The sequence below is a fragment of the Salminus brasiliensis genome, chromosome 24, assembly GCF_030463535.1.
Source record: "Salminus brasiliensis chromosome 24, fSalBra1.hap2, whole genome shotgun sequence".
Taxonomy (NCBI): Eukaryota; Metazoa; Chordata; class Actinopteri; order Characiformes; family Bryconidae; genus Salminus; species Salminus brasiliensis.
Window position 1 is genome coordinate 15,374,667 of NC_132901.1, and position 23,095 is coordinate 15,397,761.

Here is a 23,095-nt window from a genome sequence, read left to right on the forward strand (position 1 = left end):
CAGGGGAACTGTGAAGGTCAAGATGGAATCTGGAAGAAAGTTGCTCATATGCTAGTAAAAGAGGCACACCACAATCTGTTACTACTGCCAAGAACCTGCAGGCAGGTGTAGCTAAGTTAAGAGTGGTGGTGGTGCACAGTTCTTGTGTTAAGTGTTAAGTCAAAATAGTACTCTTAGGCCACAATCAGCATAAATATGTTTGAAGGGGGAAAAAAGAAACCACATTTAATTAAAAGAACACCATGTCAACTGTGAAACATCATGTAAATCATGCTTTGAGGTTGTGTTGCTGCCAGCGCTGCGAGAGGGCGGAACAGATCCAGCAAAATACGAACAAATCCTGGATGCAAATGTCAGACCATTTGTTAAAAGACAGAAGCTAAAAAGGGGATGGCTTCTACAACAGAACCATGAAATAAAATATACCTCAAAGCCACCATGGACTACATGAATAGACAATAACTAATGCTTTTGGAAAATTTGTGGCTAGACTTTAAACAGATGGTATGATGCATGCTAAAATATATCAAACTAAAGGCCTTCTGCTAAGATGTTTGGAAAAATGTCTTTAAAAATGACTTTTAGCTTGTGGGCTGTGATTTCTAACAAAGGGGGTGTTACTAAGTACTCTGTAACATGTCCAAACATTTGCACAGACTACTCAGATTTTTATATTTCATATTTCTTCATGCGATGAAAGACAGAGTAATTGTGTATTAACTGTGTGCCCAGACATTTGCAGTATTTCTCATGGCTTTATAGAAATAAATCTTTAAAATGAATGTTTACATGTACTTTATCGTAATTGTCTGTATTGTATCTCCTAATACTAATTAAGTGTAACACGTAATTTTGTTTTTTGTTTCCTGTCTTAGGGCTACGAAGGCTCATTGATTAAACTTACCTCAAAACAGGTGAGATATTGTGAGGTAACTTGTCTAACAAAACATTTGCGGTGTTCATTAACACCAGTACTCCACCTGGGCACAACAAATGCTCTGAAAGTGCATCACTGAGGATTTGCTTTTATTTGAGATGTGCATTTTTACAAAGTTCAGTTCCAGTGCAAGACTGACACACTTAATGCTAATAATACTACTTTCAAAAAAACCTTGCTTAGCAGGGTCAGGTGTGTTAGATTATGTAGATTGACAGTCTTCGTATGAAAAAGTAATACATTAAATTTATTTGATTCAGTGTACATCATTTATATTACATCAACTTAGCTTTCTCTTTTAGTTTTGGCTATTTACAGTAACTTTTCTGCCCATGAGAGTGAACAGATTGCTGGTTAAAATCTAATTCACTTTATTGAGAAACTGTAGCTCCACCTCAGTTTATATCACAATACCTACATTTAGAGTGTTATTAATATTCAACCCTAATGAGAGACTGTAGCTCCACCTCAGTGTATATCACAATACCTACATTTAGAGTGTTATTAATATTCAACCCTAATGAGAAACTGTAGCTCCACCTCAGTGTATATCACAATACCTACATTTAGAGTGTTATTAATATTCAACCCTAATGAGAGACTGTAGCTCCACCTCAGTGTATATCACAATACCTTCATTTAGAGTGTTATTAATATTCAACCCTAATGAGAAACTGTAGCTCCTCCTCAGTGTATATCACAATACCTACATTTAGAGTGTTATTAATATTCAACCCTAATGAGAAACTGTAGCTCCTCCTCAGTGTATATCACAATACCTACATTTAGAGTGTTATTAATATTCAACCCTAATGAGAGACTGTAGCTCCACCTCAGTGTATATCACAACACCTACATTTAGAGTGTTATTAATATTCAACCCTAATGAGAAACTGTAGCTCCACCTCAGTGTATATCACAATACCTACATTTAGAGTTATTAATTGATAATTTTATTTATTGTTAGTTATTAATTTGTTATTTAAATATCTCATTTGTGGCTCATTTGTTTCTCCTAAGTTCAGTTATGTCACTCTTTTACTGCATAAAAGGGGACCCTAGGTTTCTAGAGCCGCTCACATCAGATTTAAAATCCTGACACTGGCCTACAGAGCCAAAAAACGGACCAGCCTCTCCCTAACTGAGGAGAATGGCCAAAGCCTGATCCATAAACCTTTAGAGGCTCAAGTACAGCTTAGTTTGACCCAACATCTTTTAGGATGCATAGAATAGAAGCATCTACACTGTTCTCTGTCTCTGCACCAAAGTGGTGGAACAGTTTCCCCTGGGTGTCAGCTGAGTTTCGCGTTCGCTATCTTCAAACACTGACTGGAGACTCTTGACGATCTCTTTCAAGAGCACTAATCCTTCAGTACTTATAGACTTGTGATAGCACTTAAATGTGTTATTTCTGCAGACATTTAAATTGTATTTAGGAATCAGCCTTGTATTTAGTTTATATCCAGTTGTTAGGTTTTACAATACATGCACTGACTTGTGTTTAGTAGTAAGCTAGAAAGTATCTTTGTATTCTAGTCTATTCACATTAGCTGAGTGGTCATCTAAGAATGTCTGCAAGTCGCTCTGGACAGCTCTGCAGTATCTGCTAAATGCCATAAATGTTAATGTCTCCAACTCGCATAGTTTTGATCAGCCAACGCCAACTTAGTGCAGCTTGGTAGTGCAATATTTCAGTCTGGAAGCTCAGTGTTAAGAGTGATTTGTAACTCCCACTTTTATTATCCTGGATGAGTCTAGTGTTCTTTAAAGCATGTATAAAATATTCAATAAATACACTATATGGACAAAAGTATTTGGTCACATGCTCATTTATTGATATCTTCCGAAATCAAGGTTATTAGAGTTGGGGTAACTGTCTGTACTGTCCAGGGAAGGCTTTCTGCTAGTATTGCTGTCTTTTTACTAGCATTGCTGTGAGAATTTGATTGCTTTCAGCAACAAGAGCATTAGTGAGGTAAGGATGTTGGATGATCACCACTCCATCACTCCACTTCATCCCTACTACTCACCAACTCATCCCATTCTCAGTCCAGAGAACACATATTTATCTGCTCCAGAGAGTCCTATTCTATTGACAGTACTTATCTACGTGGATTAGACAAGCTGTGTATGTGCATTTGCACATCTTGTGTCAGCCATGGGTACAACTTAAAGTAGCTGAATGCATTTTTTTAGAAGGGGTGTTCACAAACATTTGGACATAGTGTAAAATATTCGCATTTGAATCGAGAAACTTTAGTGCAGCACTTTTTAATTTTTTTTAGTGCAGCTGGTGGCAGCTGTCTTGCTTTACACTAACATGGCAGTTTTCTCTGGATTTTGCCACTGCATTTCAACTCAGCTCTGTGTGTTTGTACCGCTGCTGCTTGTCTGTCTCTGTTTTGACTGATAAATCCCTATTGGGAATTGTTGGATTGACAGAATGTGCCATGTCCTGCTGTACTGTAGATGGAAAGTTTCCTTTTCGGTTGTCGCTGGTGTGCTTGTTTATCTGCACTTCTGTAGCTGCTGTAGAGCATCACATTTAGACAGCAGTGCCACACACACTTCAGATGTGAGAATTAACAGACTGCGTGCAGGAACAATGGGGACAAGAGATGGGTAGTGTGTGTATAGAGTGTGTGTTTGTGTCTGTGTGTGTGTGAGTATGTTGTTCTATAGCCAGAGTAATGGGTGATAGAATGCTGTGTGAATAAGTGTGTGTGTAGTGTGTGTGAGAGATATATATCCCAGATACCCCGGGAGAAATATTTGTACTATTTCATAACTGAGCTGTTTTTAAACAGGAAACTAAAGTAAAAAAGCCTGGAGTCAAACAGAGGTTATGGAGTTAATGCAGCTTTATAAAAAACAGCTGCAAAGGAATATGGCACTGTTATGCTCCCAAACTAAGGGTACCGGAGATGTACCCCAGTGACAGGGTTTTTAACTTGCTTTTTAAGGCTATAACAATAAATCTTGTCAAATTGCCCAGCTCCAGTGTGTGATATAGCCAACATGTTTAAAATATCTATTTAACATACATCATAAAACGGTATTGTGCAAGTGTAGCAAGTTTAGTAGGTTTAAATATAGTAAACCAACAGAAACCACACAGATAGCACTCAGAAGACCAGAAGAATCCTCTTTAAGTGCATGTTCAAGACATCTATAACTTTTTTCCGCTTAGCTAATAACTAGGGCTGTAAGAAAATCTATAAATATCTATAAAATCTAATAGTTTGCAATATTGTGTCGATTCTCAGAAGTATCAGTATCATTTCTTAATGAATAGTTTACATGCGAAGATTGGTGGCAGGCCATGGTTAATTCATTCGTATGGTGATAAAATATTATATAGTCAATAAAGTAAAAATATTATATCACAATATTTCTGTATAATATTTCAGTAATATTACAGTTTCATAATACAAAATAATTATCGCAATGTTTTGAGAAAATGCGTCAGTAGTTCTCTACCAACTTCCTGTAATGAAATGTGGTCAATGTTATGTCAGTGTTAGCATTAACGATATCCACGGTATGCTTGCTTATATCACAATTTCTATAAAATATCATCATATTACACACCTCTACTATGACAGTTTTCCTACAATTTGCTAAAAAACCCTGCAATATATATCATATTGCTTACAGTATTGCAATATATCGCAATATATTGAATCATAACACCTGTATCATGATATGTATCATATCTTAGGTTCTTGCCAATACACAGCCCAGCTCCTAACAGTACCTAAGTCTTTGTGCTTGGGTTTTACATTCAGCTGGAATCATGACGCTGGTTTAAAGCTCCAGTTCAGAGAGACTCAGGAGAAGAAGAAACCTCTAGACTAATGATCTGAAACTGTCGTTTAAAATAAGTTAACAAATACATAAACAGTAACTAGACGTTGTTATTCAGTTCAGTTGTAAGGACAAACAGTGCTCAAACAGTGCTTTGCACTACTGCATTTTTTTAACGGAATGTAAGAAGTCAGCGCAAGCCAGCGTCACATTTCCATGACAGTGTGTTGTCAAGCTTTGTAAAGACGTACGGCTCTGTGGTGCCGATAAATTTAGAAAATACAGTGTTAGAAATGAACTATTGCAACTAAAGACTTAATAACGTAACAATTACGTAAGCAAGAACTGGTTCAAACCAGTTTATTGCCTTTATTATTATGTAAGTAATTACCGCTGTTTGCGTTTTTAATGAGTGTCTGAATCATAACACTGGATTCCACAGTGATTCTGAGGGCTCTGCCACAATCTCCCACAATCCAGCCATGATTTCTAGCGAACACTGTAGGTCAGAGGTTGCATTAATGGCGGCCTCTCTGGAGAAACAGGACAGTTAAACATGTTTACTGCAGTTCATGCTACGACAGAAACGGTAACTGCAGATCAAAGGAATAAATATGTTGCCTAGGCAATTATTGACATTTTCCCCTTAATATTTCCTGCACTTTTCAAAACATTACGCTGTGTCTTCTAATAACACACTTCTGTCTCGATCAAACACGAATGCCGGTGTGTTTATGTGCCTGGTGAAGGCTGACGTAGGCTGATGATGAGAAAGTGTCTAAATTCATTTCTAGATTTATACATTTGTCCTGCTGTTTAGTAAACAGAACAGTCCACCCCTATTTAGTGCAGTAGGGATCCAATTTGGTAACACAGCCTCAGTCTCATGTTTGTTCTGTATTCACACACTGACATACACACACATAGAGCTGGAGGCAAACAAGAGCTTCTCCACAAACTATTTTTACAAGAACATCTCAGTGACAGGGTGATGCTGTCTCAGGGCCGAGGGGAAATGAGCATGCCACACATGTGTCACCTTTGAGTGACATTCAGTCAATTTAGACGCTTTGTGCCATTTAAGGCTGTCGCTGTTGATTATATTTGTAATCGAATGATTTACTGGTTATTTTGACTGTTAATGGACTGAACTAAACAATAACAAACCATGACAAATACTGGAACATGACAAACTATGTTATTCTAATTATTTTTAAAAAATCTTAGCTTTTTACAAAGGAAAAAATGTGATAGATATACTGCATGGCCAGAAAAATGTATAGAAATGTATAGGAATTTTATACTGTAAGAGAAAAGCAGCAGAGGAATATAAACGAATGTAATTAATTAATTAATTAATGCTGATTTATTAGGAAAGCAAACTTAATAATTAAGTGTGATCAGTTAATAGTGACAGCAGTCACCCTATCCATGTTGATCTCGACTGCTGGGTGAAGTGTTGCTAGACTGGAATATATGAATATAAGTATATGAAACTTAAGAGGTGACATCATTTCTACATGAATGTTGCACCGATGGCAGATGAAGATACATTAATATTTATAAAATGTAAAAACTGCGACTAGGAGTGGGCAGGATGACTGTATGATCATTTTATCGTAGTGTGATCAATGTTGTTATGGTGATACACAATATACTATATATAATATATCATCATTCTGAATAAAAATCACTGTACTCAGTAAGGAACTGGTAGTTTTTAAGAATCTGTCGTTGTCAGTTGTCTGCGATCGTGTATATGGTGATTAATATTGTGCATTGGGAAAATGTCTTTAGAATTTGTTTGCAGTCGGCTACAAATGCTCTTAAATGGGTTTTGGCAGTGGTGGCTCAGCGGTTAGAGCCAGGGTTTGATACCCAGGCTCAGCAAGCTGCCACTGTTGGGCCCTTGAGCAAGGCCCTTCACCGTCTCTGCAATGGTTGCCCACATGTCCATCACCAAAACATTCGGCTCCTCTGGGGCTCAGTAAATTCATTAAATATTGGCTTATATTAAATATCAGCCATGTCTTTCTGAAGCTGATAATTGTTTTTAACTGAGCTATGCTGATACTGCCAGTTTTATCATTCAGCTCTATAAAATATATTACATCAGCACAGTTATTACTGTCTAAGTGAAACAACTGAAAACAACACTGTACACAGTTTAATCAAGTAAACAAATATTAAAGGTACAGCGCTTTAATATATATACAATGAAAAGAATGTGTCGTTTCTGTAGTTATAAAAGTTCTTTAAAAGCTTATCTGTTTTGGGTCAGTTTGGCTGGGGAACGCCTGTAATTAAGACTTCTCCTGAAGGCCTGAAGCCTGAATGTTTGCATCACGTTGTCACATGATTACATTCAAAACAGTGGCAACCAAATGAGCAAAAAGAGGCTGAAAGAGGCTGCAATAATTTCAATAACAAGTTCCAATAACAGTTTCTTTTAACATATTTTTTTTTTTTTGTTTTTTTTTGTTTTGTGATTCAGAACGTCTTTAATAGCTACCAGAAGAGACTAAATACGTCACGTAGCAGCAGTCAAAAACCCTTTTTTCCAACATGATGCGACATTTGTGTGGAAAAACACAGGAGATGTGAATCCGGGCGGGATTAAAATGATCAGACCACCGCTGAGTTTAGTGAAAAACAGCAGGTAATTCTGTTTGTAATTTATATAAGAGGACAAGAGAGAAAAACACAGGCATGGCCGATCTAGACAAAAATAAAATCACAGAAGAACCCCCCGTGGAAAAGGGAATTACCCCAGGACCCCATGTAAATTTAATCCTGTCCGAATAGGGCAGAGTGCAAGGGGTTAATCACTGAAGGAATTGGACGCCTACAAAAATCCATCATCTCCTGAGCTATTTTTACATTTGCGTCGAGTGCCTCTCTCACAGTTCATCGCTAATAGAGTGACAGCGTCTATTTTTGCTTCAGAAATGCCCCTTATCAACCCAAGAGCACCAGGAAGTAGGAGCAGGTCTCACTTCCTGTGGGGGATAAAAACGTCCCTCTGGAATGCGAGAGTCTTTTAGTGGAGAGTCAGTCAGAGAGGAATGGAGTGTGTCTGTGGCCGGCTGTTTGCTCGGCCCGCGCCATTTGTGTTTTGTCTCCTGTTGGCAGCAGGGTTATGGCACAGAGCAGGAGAGATGACAACAATAATGTAAATCAATTGATTCCAGCCCTCTCCAGAGAGGCAAAGCCATCTCCATATATAGCAGTAGGCTTCGGAGCTGCTATTTATAACTGCCCTGTGCTCACTCTTTAGAGTGAGTGAGTAAGTGAGCGGGTGTGTGTGTGTGTGTGTGTGTGTGTCTGAGAGAGAGCAAGAGAGAGAAAGAGTATTGTTAGTTCATAAAACATTTTCTTGGTTCTCTATTCGACTCATGTTGTATCATATTATGTTAAATAATATTGGTTAAAAGTAAGCAAGGTGCGCAAACTAGATATATTTACCTAATCATTTCAAATGATAATCATTTTTTATAAACTTTTTTTGGGGTTTAAATTTATTCTGTGCAACGCTATAATCAGTCTCATCTCATTTAGCATTTTATTTTGGGCCAGAATGATCTAACGTGAATGATCTAACACACTTAAGTTCCTATCCTTAGAGATGCTGGGTTCACTGAGACGCTCCACTGAAGTTCTAGCCGCTGCTCAGTGCTAAATTTGCTACACTTGGAGATGCTACATTTATTTGTTTTTTTACTAAAGTTGTTTTACTTTTATTCGAATATAAATATTTATTAATAAGTAATTAAATAAGTATAAGTATTTATTAGAGTAATTAAATGAGTATAAGTATTTATTAGAGTAATTAAATGAGTATAAATATTTATTAGAGTAATTAAATGAGTATAAATATTTATTAGAGTAAATATTTATCCTCATTTATTCACTCTTATATATATATATACTGTATATATAAATATTTATTAGAGTAAATATTTATCCTCATTTATTTTCTCTAATAAAAGTAAATCTTAGTAAAACTAAGATGTAAGTGAAAGCTGTTCCAGACACCTCTGAAAGTAACACCAAATTTGCCTAGATAGGTCAAGTTAACCCACTGCATAATGCATGTGCAAAATAGTGTATTCCCGCTATTTAACCTGCCAACATGACAATTTTTCTCTGCTGTGTCTGATGTGTAAAGGAAATGGTTTAATCAAACTAAGCATGTACAGAACAACGTTTTACACCACTTACCTGAACAATACTTTAAGTGGCTTTTGCCGTTGCGATTCCTTTGCCTTCTAAACGTGTTTGAATTGCAGTGCATCTAACAATAAGGGCAGCATGGGGCTTATTTTTTTACAGTGATGGAAACATGGTGGAACACTGAAAGCCCCAGTTACATGTGCTGATGACCAAGTAGGACATGCAGACCACCCACTACAGATTTTAATCAGGGGACAAACACACATGCTCTGAAAGCATAGCTTAGATTTGATAGCAGCTGATTATGCAATTATCTTGTTTTGTTAATTTATTGTTCTTTTACTAATCACTGTTTAACCCACTTTTTAAAAACACTGAATTATGGATGTTTTTTCTAAAAATTGTTGGAGGAAATATGATATATGACTGTATGTACAATGTAATTAAATTAATTAAATGGTAGTACTTTATTGCAAGAGTCTCCTTCAGTGTTAACGAAACATTCTAAGATATTCTGCTCCTCTGGAATTTAATAAATACAATTAATATCAGCTTCAAAAATCCTAGCTAAACATCTGTCCAAAGCCAAACATTTTTTAATGCAATTATCTGTATTATCTTATCATTGTGCACCTCCAGTGCTCATCATTTCCACAGTCGGCTTTAAAGGAAGAACTACTGTTTAGCTTCACTTTAAACTTTTAACAAACTGAATAGTGTGAAAATAGTGTTTTCATGTATCTTAAAGCTGGAATTTTACTGTCTCTTATCCTGATCAACAAACCCTCCTCACCCTCGCGATCTCATCCCATCTGCTCATCTTTAAAAATGCTGAGTGCGACTCTTCAACATGCCGACGCAAAGAAAGTGGAGCAGGAGTGCTCCTCTTTCTTTCAGACCATCACCTCTGTCTCTCTCTCTCTCTCTCTCTCTCTCTCTCTCTCTCTCTCTTATTCTCTCTCTCGCCCGTTCTCTCTTTCCTAATTCCAGAATTCCAGTGCTGGTGAATGAACTCTGAATGCCCCCTCCCTCCCTGCACATTTCTGTCTTTGTTTCATCACACACACAGTGAAGGCAGAATATGCACGAGTTGATGGAGTGTGAAGGACTTTCCCCTCTAACTCTGTGCTCTCTCTGTCTCTGTTTCTCCTTGTTCTACTGTAGCCGGTGGGGTTTGTGAGCTTTGACAGCAGATCAGAAGCAGAGGCGGCCAAGAATGCCCTGAACGTAAGTTTAACAACGTCTGAATGTAATTTTACTGCTGAGTCTGACCAAAAAGGTTGCCGTGCTGCGGTGACTTTAATATTGATAGATACACACACACACACACACACACACACACACACACACACATACGCAAACACACCTCATCCTTGACCAGTGATCTGCAAGTTTGTGCATGTGGGCATTTTGACAAACACCACATTCTCATCATGCCAAAGGCATCTTGTCATTAATTTCTTTTTTTTGGCAGCTCATTTCTACTACATTTTGCAATTGCCTCTTTTTAAATCAACAAATTGGTTAATATTGTCACTGAATATTTTAAATCATTGGCCCTCATGTGTTTCCCTATATGCTGCAAAAATGAGGACTGTCTGCTAGTCCCAGAGAAGTACTTTTTTAAATACATACAACATCTCTAAGAGCCTTGGGGCAGAAGGTTTAGCTTTAGCTGTATAATATATGCATAGTTAGCCCTAGTTGTTTAGTGACTTATAGTAGTAGTTGGCTTTAACGTGCTCGTGTGAGCAATTAGCTTAAAGTAGAGTTATGAAATAACTGAATCTCGGAAGGAGAAACGTGCCTGAAGCCCCTTCTCCAATCTGACATCCTATCAATTCCATCTCTGTCTTGTTATTATATCCACAACTAAGTTTTTTAACCCAGCAACACCCCGTCGCCTCCCTATAAGTCATATACCTCATTCCTAGCTTCACTTTTTTAGAGGGGGGTCTGGCCTTTCTACCACAAAGCAAAGCCCTCATTCCTCTTCTATAATATCCTCTTATTTTGTGATATGCTTAAAGATACTCTAAAAAGATTACAAACTTACAGAAACAGTAAAAATAACATGTCCTTTGCTTTGGAAATGAGAACGAGGTTGGGGCAGTGGTATATATCGTGCTCTGCAGTCGTGCACATAATTATATGCAGGGGAAAGCAGTACTAACCAATGATAGCATGTTTCACCTGCCCTTCCCACCAACCCCACCTTTTATGTAGATTTAATGCTCAGCCAACTCACAAACTCTCCATGACACCCTGGTTCGCTCAGAAATACATTACAGGATGGAACGAGAATGTCTTCAGATTATCCTCATTCACATTGCTTTAAAATCAGATATATCATTGATCACATGTCTCTTACTGTTGACCAAATCTGAATGTTTGTAAACATACAGGTTTGCCAAACGTCTGGGCAGACTGTTAATGTAGCGGTGAAAGAAAGCAAACAGGACCTTCTTTACAGTACTTCCAAAATCAGTAAAAAAGAACTCATGGACTCCACAAGACCTCTGAAGGTATTCTGTGGGATTTGGGACCAAAACGTTAGCAGTAGTTTCTTTAAGTCCTTGTAAGTTTCGAGGTGGGGCCTCTATGTATTGCTTTAGTAAGCCTTTAGGCACCCACGACCCAGTTCACTGGTTGTCTATCCTTGAACCACTTTTCGTAGGTTCTAACCTCTGTATACCTGATCTCCCTGTAAGACTTGCCATTTTGGAATTGCTCTAAATCGTCCTTGTCACGACTTATCCAAGGAGGGAAATCCATGCTCACGGATACAACATAACACTGGCGCAAATGGTTAATTCTTGGGACTGTTTGGGACTGTATTGGCATAATTACTCCTGAGTGGAATGGATTGGGTTAAATTTTTCCCTTATTCCATTTTCATAAAAGCAGTAGAACTACTGTACAGCTGCACCCAGTGAGAGATAGCAAAAGCACCAGGTTCACACAAGGAGCATGTTTTTGGTCAGAATGTGAATATCCGGATGCACATACTATCTCAGTACATTATAATTATTTACTATCAAAATCACACCATTTTGTAAATAACTCTCGCTATGGAATTCTGTTGTATTAATGCAGTGCTAACAACCCGATCCACCCAAAATGATTGTATTGTGATGTCAAGCTGATTTGTCCTATAAGCCCTTTTTCCTCGGTTTCTGGTCCTCATTTTGCCATTGCCATACCTGGTGAGTCGAGTCGTAAGTAGATTTTTTGCACCTCTTCAAAGGTGTCAAATGTGGACTTTGATGTTGAAGATAGTCTTTAGTGTTTCATTAATGTTTAATGTTTCATTCCATCCATGGTTTGGCATTGTATCAAGTGTGGTAGAGTTCAGTAGTTCAGGAATTTCTTGTTGTTTTAAGTGCATTGATATCTCTTGTGAGGTTTGAGGTAAGTTGCCAGGGCTGTTCGTAATATTGCTTGGTTCAGAAATCATACAAATTCTTATATGCGATATATCATTGAAGATGGCAGAATTTTAACAAGATTAAAGTCTCCCTCAAGTCTCTCTCTCTCCCTCTCTTTCTTTCTCTCTCTCTCTCTCTCTCTTTCTCTCATTCTCACATCGATCCAGGATTTAGTTTTAATCTCACTTAGCTGGAGCAGGGGTTTGACCTTGCTCTCCAAAAGCCTTTGAGCTCTGCAGCAGGTGAAGTCACGCAAGATCGAGCATGTCGGCAAAACCAGGCAGCTGGCGATGGTAGACGGAAATGTCAATAAGACAAACATTGAATTAAAGAAGGATCATTAATGGGCACCGGCTTCTGGTCTTTAGAATTGATTTCCTCTAAGTTGTGTTGCTCATTTTGCTCTTTGTTCTGGTAACCACTGTAAAGACTGGTTTCATAATAGAGGTTATGACGGTTGACCGTGTGGAGGGCTGCATTGCATGCTAATAATTAGTGGAAATAGTCAGTTGCTACTTTTCTTAAAATGCAAACACTTGAATTCATCAGAAGACCAGAACTTTCCCTCTAAATGCTTGTTTGTCAAAGGTCAAACTACACTAATGAACAAAAAATGTTGCTAAAGATGATTTAGTACATGTAACTGTATAGAATTATTACTCTAATATGTGTTTCCTAGTTAAAATGTTGTTTTGTCTATTTAATTACACTGATCAGCCATAACATTAAACCACATATTGAATATAGTCCCCTTAAACCGTCCAAAACTGCTCAGGTTTATTAAGACCTGAACTCCACAAGACCTCTGAAGGTTTCCTGTGGTATCTGGTACCAAGACCTAGCAGCAGATCCTTTAAAGCAACATTGTGAAGCATTTAAAGCTTTGAAATCATGTTTAAGCTCCACTGACTGTAATAGGAAGAGTAGCACCTTTATCATTGATACTCAGCATGATCAGCATGCCAGAAACTTTACTTTGTAGCTTTGGTGAAGCAGTCATAACTGTAAACGCTGCATAATTCAAGTTATTGCATTAATAAGTCTTGAGTGCCCATAAGCTGTTGCTCTTTCATAGGTTGTCCTTCCTTGGAACACTTTTGATAGGTACCCCACAAGACCTGCCTGATGGTTTGGAGAAGCTCTGCCATACGTTTTTGCCATTTTTAAGGACTGACCATTACAGCTGCCTCTGTAATGTATATTTACCTTATCTGAATGTTATGGCTGATTATGTAACAGTGTAAGAGCAAATGAATACTGTTCTATTAGCCACAGACTGATGCACAGTATTACCCTGTACACACTCATTTTGCAGGCAAATTATCAATGATTCAGAATAGTTGAAGATGAGGTTTTCTTGCTGTTCTTTGCAAGGACAGCCAGATATGAATAACACTGGGAACATATTGAATGATTACACCGTGCTTCCAGTTATAGACTGGTAGGTTTGTTTGCTTCAGTGTTTTGCAAAATAACGTGTGACTCACTCTCTAAAAAAGCTCGGTGAGTTATTCACACATATAGAACTTGAACAGAAATCTGCAAAGAAAATATGTGTGGATTCCCTACCAAAGATTCTGCACATGTATATTTCAAGACCAACAAAAAATCCAAGTCTGTGATATGATAGGTGGTTGAGCATGAAATATGTTTGAAAGCGTAAGGCAACAGTGCGAATGCAGCAGGGAGCAAGGCTAAATTAAAGCAGCGTTGGATCTCATTACATCGCCGTGGAGTAGTTCACCCACGGATCTTCAATCGCTCAAGCGCCGAAATGCTAGAGCCCAGACAATCCCACTTAATACCCCTTTGTCCATGAGAACCAGGACGCTGCTCCACTTTCACCGCTGCACCTTTGCAGTAGGGCCTAGAACCCACCCCTGTGGAACTCCACGCAACAGACGCAATGCGAGCCGCTCTTCTTCATTGATCTCGATCATTCTGTTTTCACTTGGTGGGGAGGGAAGGTTGAGGAAAAGGGAATAGGGGAGAGATAGGAAGGGTGTGTGTGTGTGTGTGTGTGTGTGAGAGAGAGAGAGATAGAGAGAGAGATAGAGGGAAATAGAGAAAGAAAGTGAGAGGAATCCTCTCATATTGAGTTGATTTTATGGGGGAAGCGCCTGAGGCAACGTTCTTTCTTCCTAAACCATGTTTTTGTTCTACTTGAAGTAGCCTGTTGTTTATGCTACACGCAGTTTGGCCTTTTTATTTTTAGAATTCAGACACAGGAAAACATGAAGTAATTCGTTTTAAGTGCGTCTGGACATGGAAGACACTTCTAATATTGATTTTGAGCATGCTGGTAACCTCAGTTGGCGGCAGACTCAAGCCAAGATTCTTGCTCAGTGTTTGTAGAACCCGTCTACAGTGTTTTATGTCTGTCTGCAACTGGAGCTTTCCTGTCTTCCTCCAAAGTGCAATCACAAGACGTGACATTTCAAGGTTCTAAAGAAGTGACCACTGTCTTAAACAACTGCCTGATGCCACTGAATATTTTATTTAGCTTTCATCCAGGAGTATGACAGCGATGCAGGCATGTCCAGCTTACAGCTAAAAGTTAAAGAGCGCCTGGCTCAAGGACCAGCAAGCTGAGAATGTTCAGCCTTCAGTTTTGTTAGGTCAAGACGTGTCCAGTGTGGTCATGTACAAGTGACAAATGATTAAAACCTGTTGCCTTCTTCAGTGCTGCAACACTATCCCTGGAGAGGCTGTCAGTGTAGTTTTAACACAAAGAATTCTGTGTGTCGTTGCTAACATTTGAAAGTTTTGACACAACATGTATTTGGCCTTTTGACCAGCAGGTTGTAATCTGCCAAGTGTAAAAACTGCTGCTTCTTGGCCAACGCATTGTTGTTGAGTGACTTCCTTGAACTCCTCATGTTACATGAACGGCTTTGCCTTCTAGGAACTGCTGATGAAAAGAGCATGGACCGCATCTCTGGTTCATGTCATGTTGCTCAAGAGATTTGTGTCAAGGGTAATGCACAGTGTTGTTTGGAAATCACTGTATTATGCTTAAATTAACATTTCTATGGGCATGTTTTTACTATTAGTGCTACTGGAATAATCATATTTTTCTCATACATGCGATAAACACATTGTTAAGACCTGCAGTGACAGAACGGATCACATTACACTGCACATAAAGTGAAATAATCAGATTGCCAGAACGTATCTTTTCATGCACTGGATTTAAACCCTGCTGTCTCAGATTAAGAGCAAGTTACTTACTAACATAGCTAAATGGCCAATTACAAAATCCACACAGTTTTACAACTAGCGGGATTATTATTCTTGCTTCTAGAGTTTTGTGTTACATGTGGGCAGCAGTAAAGGCTACTGTCAGAGCACACCTGCTACACGTTGAGGACCTTGTTTCTTCACAATATTAATGTTTAATGTAAGGTATTAGAAGTTTTTTTATTTGAAGTAACTTTGAAGTCACTGATTTGAAGTAACACCATTTCTTGGTGACATGCTGATATGTCTAAAGGGCAGCTGGTGATGCCAGATAATGTCAAAATTATTTAAAAATTTGTTCAGACAGTGACAATATACAGCCCTGGAAAAAAATAAGAGACCACTTTTTTTTCTTTGGCAGTCATTTTATGCTATTACCTGGATTTGCATAAAGTCACCCAACAGCAATATGAAAGACTAGTGGAGAGCTTGTCAAGACATGAAAGCTGTGATTTGCAGTCAAGGTTATTTCACCATAGTGATTTCTGAATGCTCTCAAAGTTCAAATATTAATACTGTGCTGTTTAAATTTGAATAATAGCTTTTCTACATTATAATTATCACGATCATTTCTTTGCATTGTTTGAGCAGTTGTTTTTGAGCAGTTGTCATTTCTGCAAAATAAATGCTCTAAATAGCAATATTTTTATTTGGAATTTAGGGGAAATGTTTTCCTTGGTTTATGAAATTCAACACACACGTTAATTTCCCTTAAACACACTGCCTATAACTAGTAAAACCAGAGAAACTGATAATGTAGACTGGTCTCTTATTTTTTTCTGGAGCTGTATTATCTTACTTAGTTGGACAAGTCTCTCAATACAATTCTAAGTAGTAGAACTTTAGTATTAGTATGTCATTACTTATTGACTTTTTTATTTCGCATACAATGATCAGCCATAACATTAAAACTGACAGGTGAAGTGAATAACATTTGGGCACCACTATTACAAAGACACCTGTCAAGTCAACAGTCAGTTCTTGAGATTTTAAGTTAAGTAGATGTCTTCTCTCGGGCAGGTCTTGTGGGGTGTTTCCAGTATGCATGGTTAGCACCTACCAAGTTCTCCTACCAAGTGGTTCAAGGAATACGACCTTGCAATATACAGGACTCAAATTTCTTCAGAGGTGTCATATACCTAACAAAAGTCTTATGGAGTCCAGAGTTGTTGTTAAGTGGTCATTTTAATAAAATTTGGCTCTTAATGCAGTTTCACACTGATCTCAAAGCAAATAAATTGCACAGAAATGTGAAATATTCAGACACAACTATACTAAAGGTTTGCAAACATTTAACAAAGGGTGAATAACATATTGTCACATTTGTAGTGTAGTTATGCTTAATTTAATTTCACAAGTAACATACAGTACACAGTTTTGAGTTAAATAAAATGAATTAACAGATTAAAGGATTGACTTAACTCAGCTGAGTGATGTAATTGCCTAGTATTATATAAGTAGTCTTGATTTTTTTTAACTGCTGAGAAAATGAGCATCTGTGGATCATGTTATTTTCGCTCAAGAGAGTTTTTCTTCTTCTTCTGTAGGGAGTTCGCTTCGACCCGGAAATCCCACAGACTTTGCGGCTGGAGTTCGCCAAGGCCAACACCAAGATGGCCAAGAACAAACTGGTGGGGACACCCAACCCCCCTCCCTCTCAACAGAGCCCTGGACCACCCTTCATCAGCAGGGACCCCTGTGAGTTACAAGCACAGAAAAACAAGCACCTCCAGTATCACTGATAACATCCACCATGTGGGTGTGTGCGTCAGTGGACCCCACAAAGCGTCCTGTGTAGGGCCCCATAATCAGCGTATTAGTGTTACTGGTCTGTTGGATTTGGCAGAGATGTGGGTACTGATTGTAAGGAAGACTCTCTGTATTTTGTATGAGGTCGCTTGTACAAAAGCATCACTGCACTGACTGTTTTATATCACTTAACCTACGTATCTCCAAAATAGTAACTTTATAATGAGATAGAACAAAAGGTTCTTCACTGCACATTAAAAAAAAAGCCTATGGCCCACCAGCAGGCTGAAAGTGTTATAATAAACTTCGACAAAGAATCTCAAAGAATCCCAGACCCCAGAGGTGTAGTTACTAAATAATACACCTCAGTGTGTAATACGACTTGCTGCGTTATGGGTTTAATATATGTTTCATATTATATCTTTTACAACTAACAAATTTTATACCAGTTTAAAAAATAACGCGTTGCGATGCTAATTGCTATCTTACACCCCGCCAACCGCCTATTTTCACGCCTTCCGCCTGTGTCGTTTAAATAGCAGCGGTGCTTGCAAATACATCTACAACGATGGGCGTGGTGGTCTCAAAAAGAGGTGTGTTCAGGTAAATATCTGGTGTATCGCTATCTTGGCAACAGAAAACACAGGTGCGCCACTGTCAGTGCCACTGTGTTTAAACCCAGGCCGCTCGATAGCAGCAATATATTGATAAAAGCAATATATCGTCTTGCTTACAGTATCACAATATATTAAATCGTAATTCCTGTACATATTGTATTGCCAGGTTCTTGCAAATATACAGCCCTAATAGAAGAAATGACACACACACATCTCTGTTACAAACATGGTTGTTATATTTGTATCCTTTGGATTTATGCATGTTGGATTGATTGATTGATGAACCACTTTTGGTTTACTAAAGGACCTTTCAGCAGATGTGTGTCAACTAACAGATGTTTAGATTTGTCTGAGACCGGAAGCGGACATTTGAAGAGGTATTTTCGAACTGCGCTTACTGAAACTCTCTACAAAGGTGGATTTAGTCCCGATTTCTACATTTTATTAATGGTTATGTATCGGCATACACAGATATGCACATGATCGGCCCACAGTTTTCAAATCAGTGCATCCCTACTACTCACCTACAATATCATCATTGTCTGACAAAAAATCTTGTATTTCCATTTCTTCACTTTTTAACATAATGTGAATCTGGCAGCTGTTCTTTATATTGTGCTCAAATTTCATGATGAATTGACCAATAGAAATGCTGCAAAATGATTTTTAAAAAGTTGGCTTTTTTAAATACAAGGTTTTCGCGTGACAGCAATGATATTTTGTATAAATTAAATGAATATCTATTGATGAAGTTTTATGCACATACATGTACACATACATGAAGTTGGACTGTGAAGATTTTTTAGGGAACCGAAGGTGGTTCTTTCCTCTCATTGCTCCAAAGAGTTCTTTTTGCACCTTTATTTTTGTAAATATTAGGAAAGATGAAGTTCTAGATTGGGTTCTAGTTAATGTTTCTGTGTAACATGATTCTAATGTAAGTCTCTCTGGATAAAAGGGTCAGCCAGATGCCACAAATGTAAACGTTTCTTACCAGATGTTTTCTTAGTAACTGACACCGTTGTCCAGAAGTTGTGAAATAGTCTAATCTTTCCAGCAATTTTCTCCTGAGCACGGCACATGTGACGGTGTGGAATGCGAGGGCCTGCTCTTTATGTTTTAGACGGAGATCTGAATGCTTCACCAAACATTTGAAAGCAGGGTGTTTGTTAGTCTCGAGTGCGGGTTACGTTCGCTGTCCGCTGACAGACACACATTCCTGCTGTGGATTGTGCTGGGTATGCATTCCTGTTAAGTGACCAAACCTGTCTTATCTTAAATCTGCCTCTGCAAAGAAAAACGCCCCTCATGGTCCCAGTGCGAATCTATGGAAGGAAACCATTACTGAAGAGCATGACGTAATAAGAGACCAATCTGAGAGATTAACGTGCCAGTGATTACAGGGAGATCCTTGTAATCTGTGTATTTTATTTCCTGGTAATTATTTCAGATAAGAATGCTTTGCAAGAGGATCCTTAATGACATGTATAATAGTACATAATGCACGCACTATGGACAGAAGTTTTGGGACACTTGCTCATTCATTGTTTCTTCTGAAATCAAGCTACCTGTGTGTAACCTAATTTAGAGATTTAAGCAGAAGTTGGAAGTGGGGATGCAGCGATATGGGAATAGTGGGCCGATGCTGAAATCTGATTTCTTTCATGTACATGAAAATGAAAAAATTCTGTAAAAATATATTGAGATATTAGCTTCAGGTATCAGTCAAATCTAAAGCTTTCTGTCTTTTTAAAGCATTCTGCCAGTAACGCATCTCGTACATTTTAATTGATGGATTTGTACGTTTTTACTCTGTAGGATGGGAACCTACTGTTTCCTCAGTTTCATTAAAAAAATGCCCCTCAGTTTAGGTTTAATTGATTCATTTTCATTTTGTTGGGTTGGTTTACTTGTAAAGATCGTTGGCAGACAATGGTTCACTCTGTCTTCAGATCTCACTGATCTGATGCATAAAAAATAAACTTTTATTTTACTCAGATTTTATGCAGAAGAAGTGTTTTATATACCCGAGCATTGCTAATTTAATTTAATTGAATTGTATGCAATATACTGAATTGTGACCCCTGAATCATGATATGCGCCATATCCCCAGGACTCTCCAGGTCGTCATTTGTGTGATCAAATAATTTGAAACTAAGCAAGTAGGCAGTTTCTTCTCTTCTAGCACAAGGACACTCTGTGCAGTGTGTATATATATATATATATATATATATATATATATATATATGTGTGTATGTGTTCTAGTGTGTGTGTGTCTTAGTGTTGTTTCTGTTATGTTGTGTTTCCAGATGAGCTGACAGTGCCTGGTCTGTATCCCAGCAGCCCTGACGTGTGGGCATCGTACCCACTGTACCCCGCAGAGCTGTCACCCGCTCTACCACCCGCTTTCACCTATCCCTCCTCTCTGCACGCTCAGGTAACACACACCTGAGCATACACACTCCTCTCTCACCTCATGTGCAGGTTCCCTCACCTCACTCCTCTTCCCTCTGCACTCCCCGAAACCAAAGTCACGCTACAGTTGTGCTGTTCTCCTTGTGAGTAGGCCTTATCACTGTATCACTGTAATATTTGTTCTGAGACCTCCCCTGATCGTGATTGGTCCTAATCACTGTAGCATTTGTTCAGAGACCTCCCCCTGACCGCAATTGGTCCTAATCACTGTAGAATTTGTTCTGAGACCTCCCCCTGACCACAATTGGTCCTAATCACTGTAGCTCTGTGTTCTGAGACCTCCCCCTGATTGCAATTAGTCCTAATCACGGCAGCATTTGTTCAGAGACCTCCCCTTGACCGTGATTGGTCCTAATCATTTTAGCATTTGTTCGGAGACCTCCCCCTGACCGTGATTGGTCTTAAACACTGCAATATTTGTTCGTTGACCACCCCCTGATTATGATTGGTCCTAATTACTGTATCACTGTGTTTGAAGACCTCCCCCTGTTCGCGATTGGTCCTAATCACTGTAGCATTTGTTCGGAGACCTCCCCACTGGTTGCATACCTCACTGCAGCATTTGTTCAGAGACCTCCACCTGACCGCAATTGGTCCTAATCACTGTAGCATTTGTTCAGATACCTCCCCCTGACCGTGATTGGTTTTAAACACTGCAATATTTGTTCGTTGACCACCCCCTGATTGTGATTGGTTCCTAATCACTGTAGCTCTGTGTTCTGAGACCTCCCCCTGATCGCGATTGGTCCTAATCACTGTAGCATTTGTTCTGAGACCTCCCCTTGACCGTGATTGGTCCTAATCATTTTAGCATTTGTTCGGAGACCTCCCACTGACCGTGATTGGTCTTAAACACTGCAATATTTGTTTGTTGACCACTCCCTTATTGTGATTGGTCCTAATTACTGTATCACTGTGTTCTGAGACCTCCCCCTGTTCGCGATTGGTCCTAATCACTGTAGCATTTGTTCGAAGACCTCCCCACTGGTTGCCTACCTCATTGCACATAGGCGCTGAGTGAAACAGTGTGTAAGTTGGTTTGTTTCGTGGTTTGACGTACACTGCTAGCTTTAGCATTTTTATATAGTATGCATGTAATTTGTATGAGAGCAGGCTAGCAGACAAACTCACCTACAATAAGCAGATAACTACTAACAAAAGACAAGATAATTATACCTTCTGATCCACTTCCTAACTGACTGCATGCTGTGCTTGAATTATATAAAACGTCTACATGCTGCTAAAATTAGAACTTCAGCGCTGCTATAAGACCCTGCCTCTTCAGAGGTCAGCACAGCTAAAACAGTCCTGCTGTTGGATTTGCATGTCAAAGTTGCGTTGAAACAAAGTTTCTCATGTGAAATTCTTTTCATGGTTATCCATTGCCATTGTGATTTAAATGAATGTACTGTCACTTGCGCATGTTTCCCAAGGGTAGCGGGGCTAGGCCTTCGGACACACTAATGCATATCTTTCACTGGTAATCCACACTAGGCACCCTCCTCATAACTCACCTTCACATCTCCTCTGTTGCAAATGCCTCTCGCCCTTCTAGAAACACTGATCCCCTCCCCCACCATATCTCATCTGCACATATACTACCCCAGGTGCACTTAACCCCACCTTGAACTCACTGGCACACCTTTTTGGAATATTGCAACCCACACTCCACCCTGATGTACCGATTTACTTATTGGGAACCTTCAATGGCAGATGTTCAGACCTTAAACCTTTATTTCCTACGTCTTTCGCGCCCCATGAACTACATGTTGTTGTGCTTTCTAGGCTGAGAAATGTGCTTAGTGAAGCAAAAGGTCTGACGTTTACAACAAACATCACAGCAAGCTTTCAGGATATATATACTAGGCACATCCAGTCTGTCACGTAACCAATCACCTATCCAGTCAATTTATAGATTTGTTTACAAGATTTCCACTACAAAATGAGTGGCAACATTATGTTCAATATAAATGATTTTTTGCAGTATTGTGCAATTTTATGGTATGGTATACTATGTTGAATACTATGCAGATGTTTAAGGCATCTTAACTAATTATTTAAAATCATATTTCCAAGCAATCAGAGTGTGTCTGTTGTGAAAACAGTATATTACCATAGAACAGATGCAAGTAAACATAAATACAGTAAAAACAATAACAAGAATTTCTCATTTTGAAGATAGTAGTTTAGATCTTGTGAGGTATTTATAAATAAGAACAGAAAAGATGTTTTAATGAACACAGGGTTGTTCATTAATGTTCATTAAACAGCAAATAGCAAATAAACACATGCCCAGATAGGGAGCTTTGATTTTGATTTTCACAGTACTTTATATTTTCTACTATAAAGTACTCTACTGTTAACGAAGAGTTAAAGAGGTCCCTTTTTTCTCCACCTCATTGATAAGATACTTCTTGTCCATCTAGTTAAGAGGGGACATCAGCAAAACGTTGTGTAGTGCATGGCTCTTTAACGCTCACAGCTGGGGTAAACGCCAGTTGATTATAACTGCAGTGTTGTAGCATGTGCTGTGCTTGCTGCTAGGACAAGGTTAAAAAGTTGACAAATTGACTTCTTCCATGTTGTATCTACCTTACTGCTCATTATCTAGTGCTTTGTAGGACTGGTCCACATGAATAATAGAAAAAAGACTTATAGAGAGACTTAAT

At 38.6% G+C, this 23,095-nt stretch overlaps 1 protein-coding gene across 1 annotated transcript in view; it reads left to right on the forward strand.

Annotated features, from left to right (window-relative positions):
• LOC140546768 (RNA-binding protein with multiple splicing-like) overlaps positions 1 to 23,095 on the forward strand; it is a 59,200-nt gene that overhangs the window by 17,767 nt on the left and 18,338 nt on the right. The window contains exons 3-6 of the mRNA XM_072670166.1: positions 876 to 914; positions 10,082 to 10,144; positions 17,133 to 17,283; positions 20,261 to 20,388. Of these exons, the coding sequence (XP_072526267.1) occupies positions 876 to 914; positions 10,082 to 10,144; positions 17,133 to 17,283; positions 20,261 to 20,388 (381 nt within the window). The remainder of the gene's footprint in view (positions 1 to 875; positions 915 to 10,081; positions 10,145 to 17,132; positions 17,284 to 20,260; positions 20,389 to 23,095) is intronic.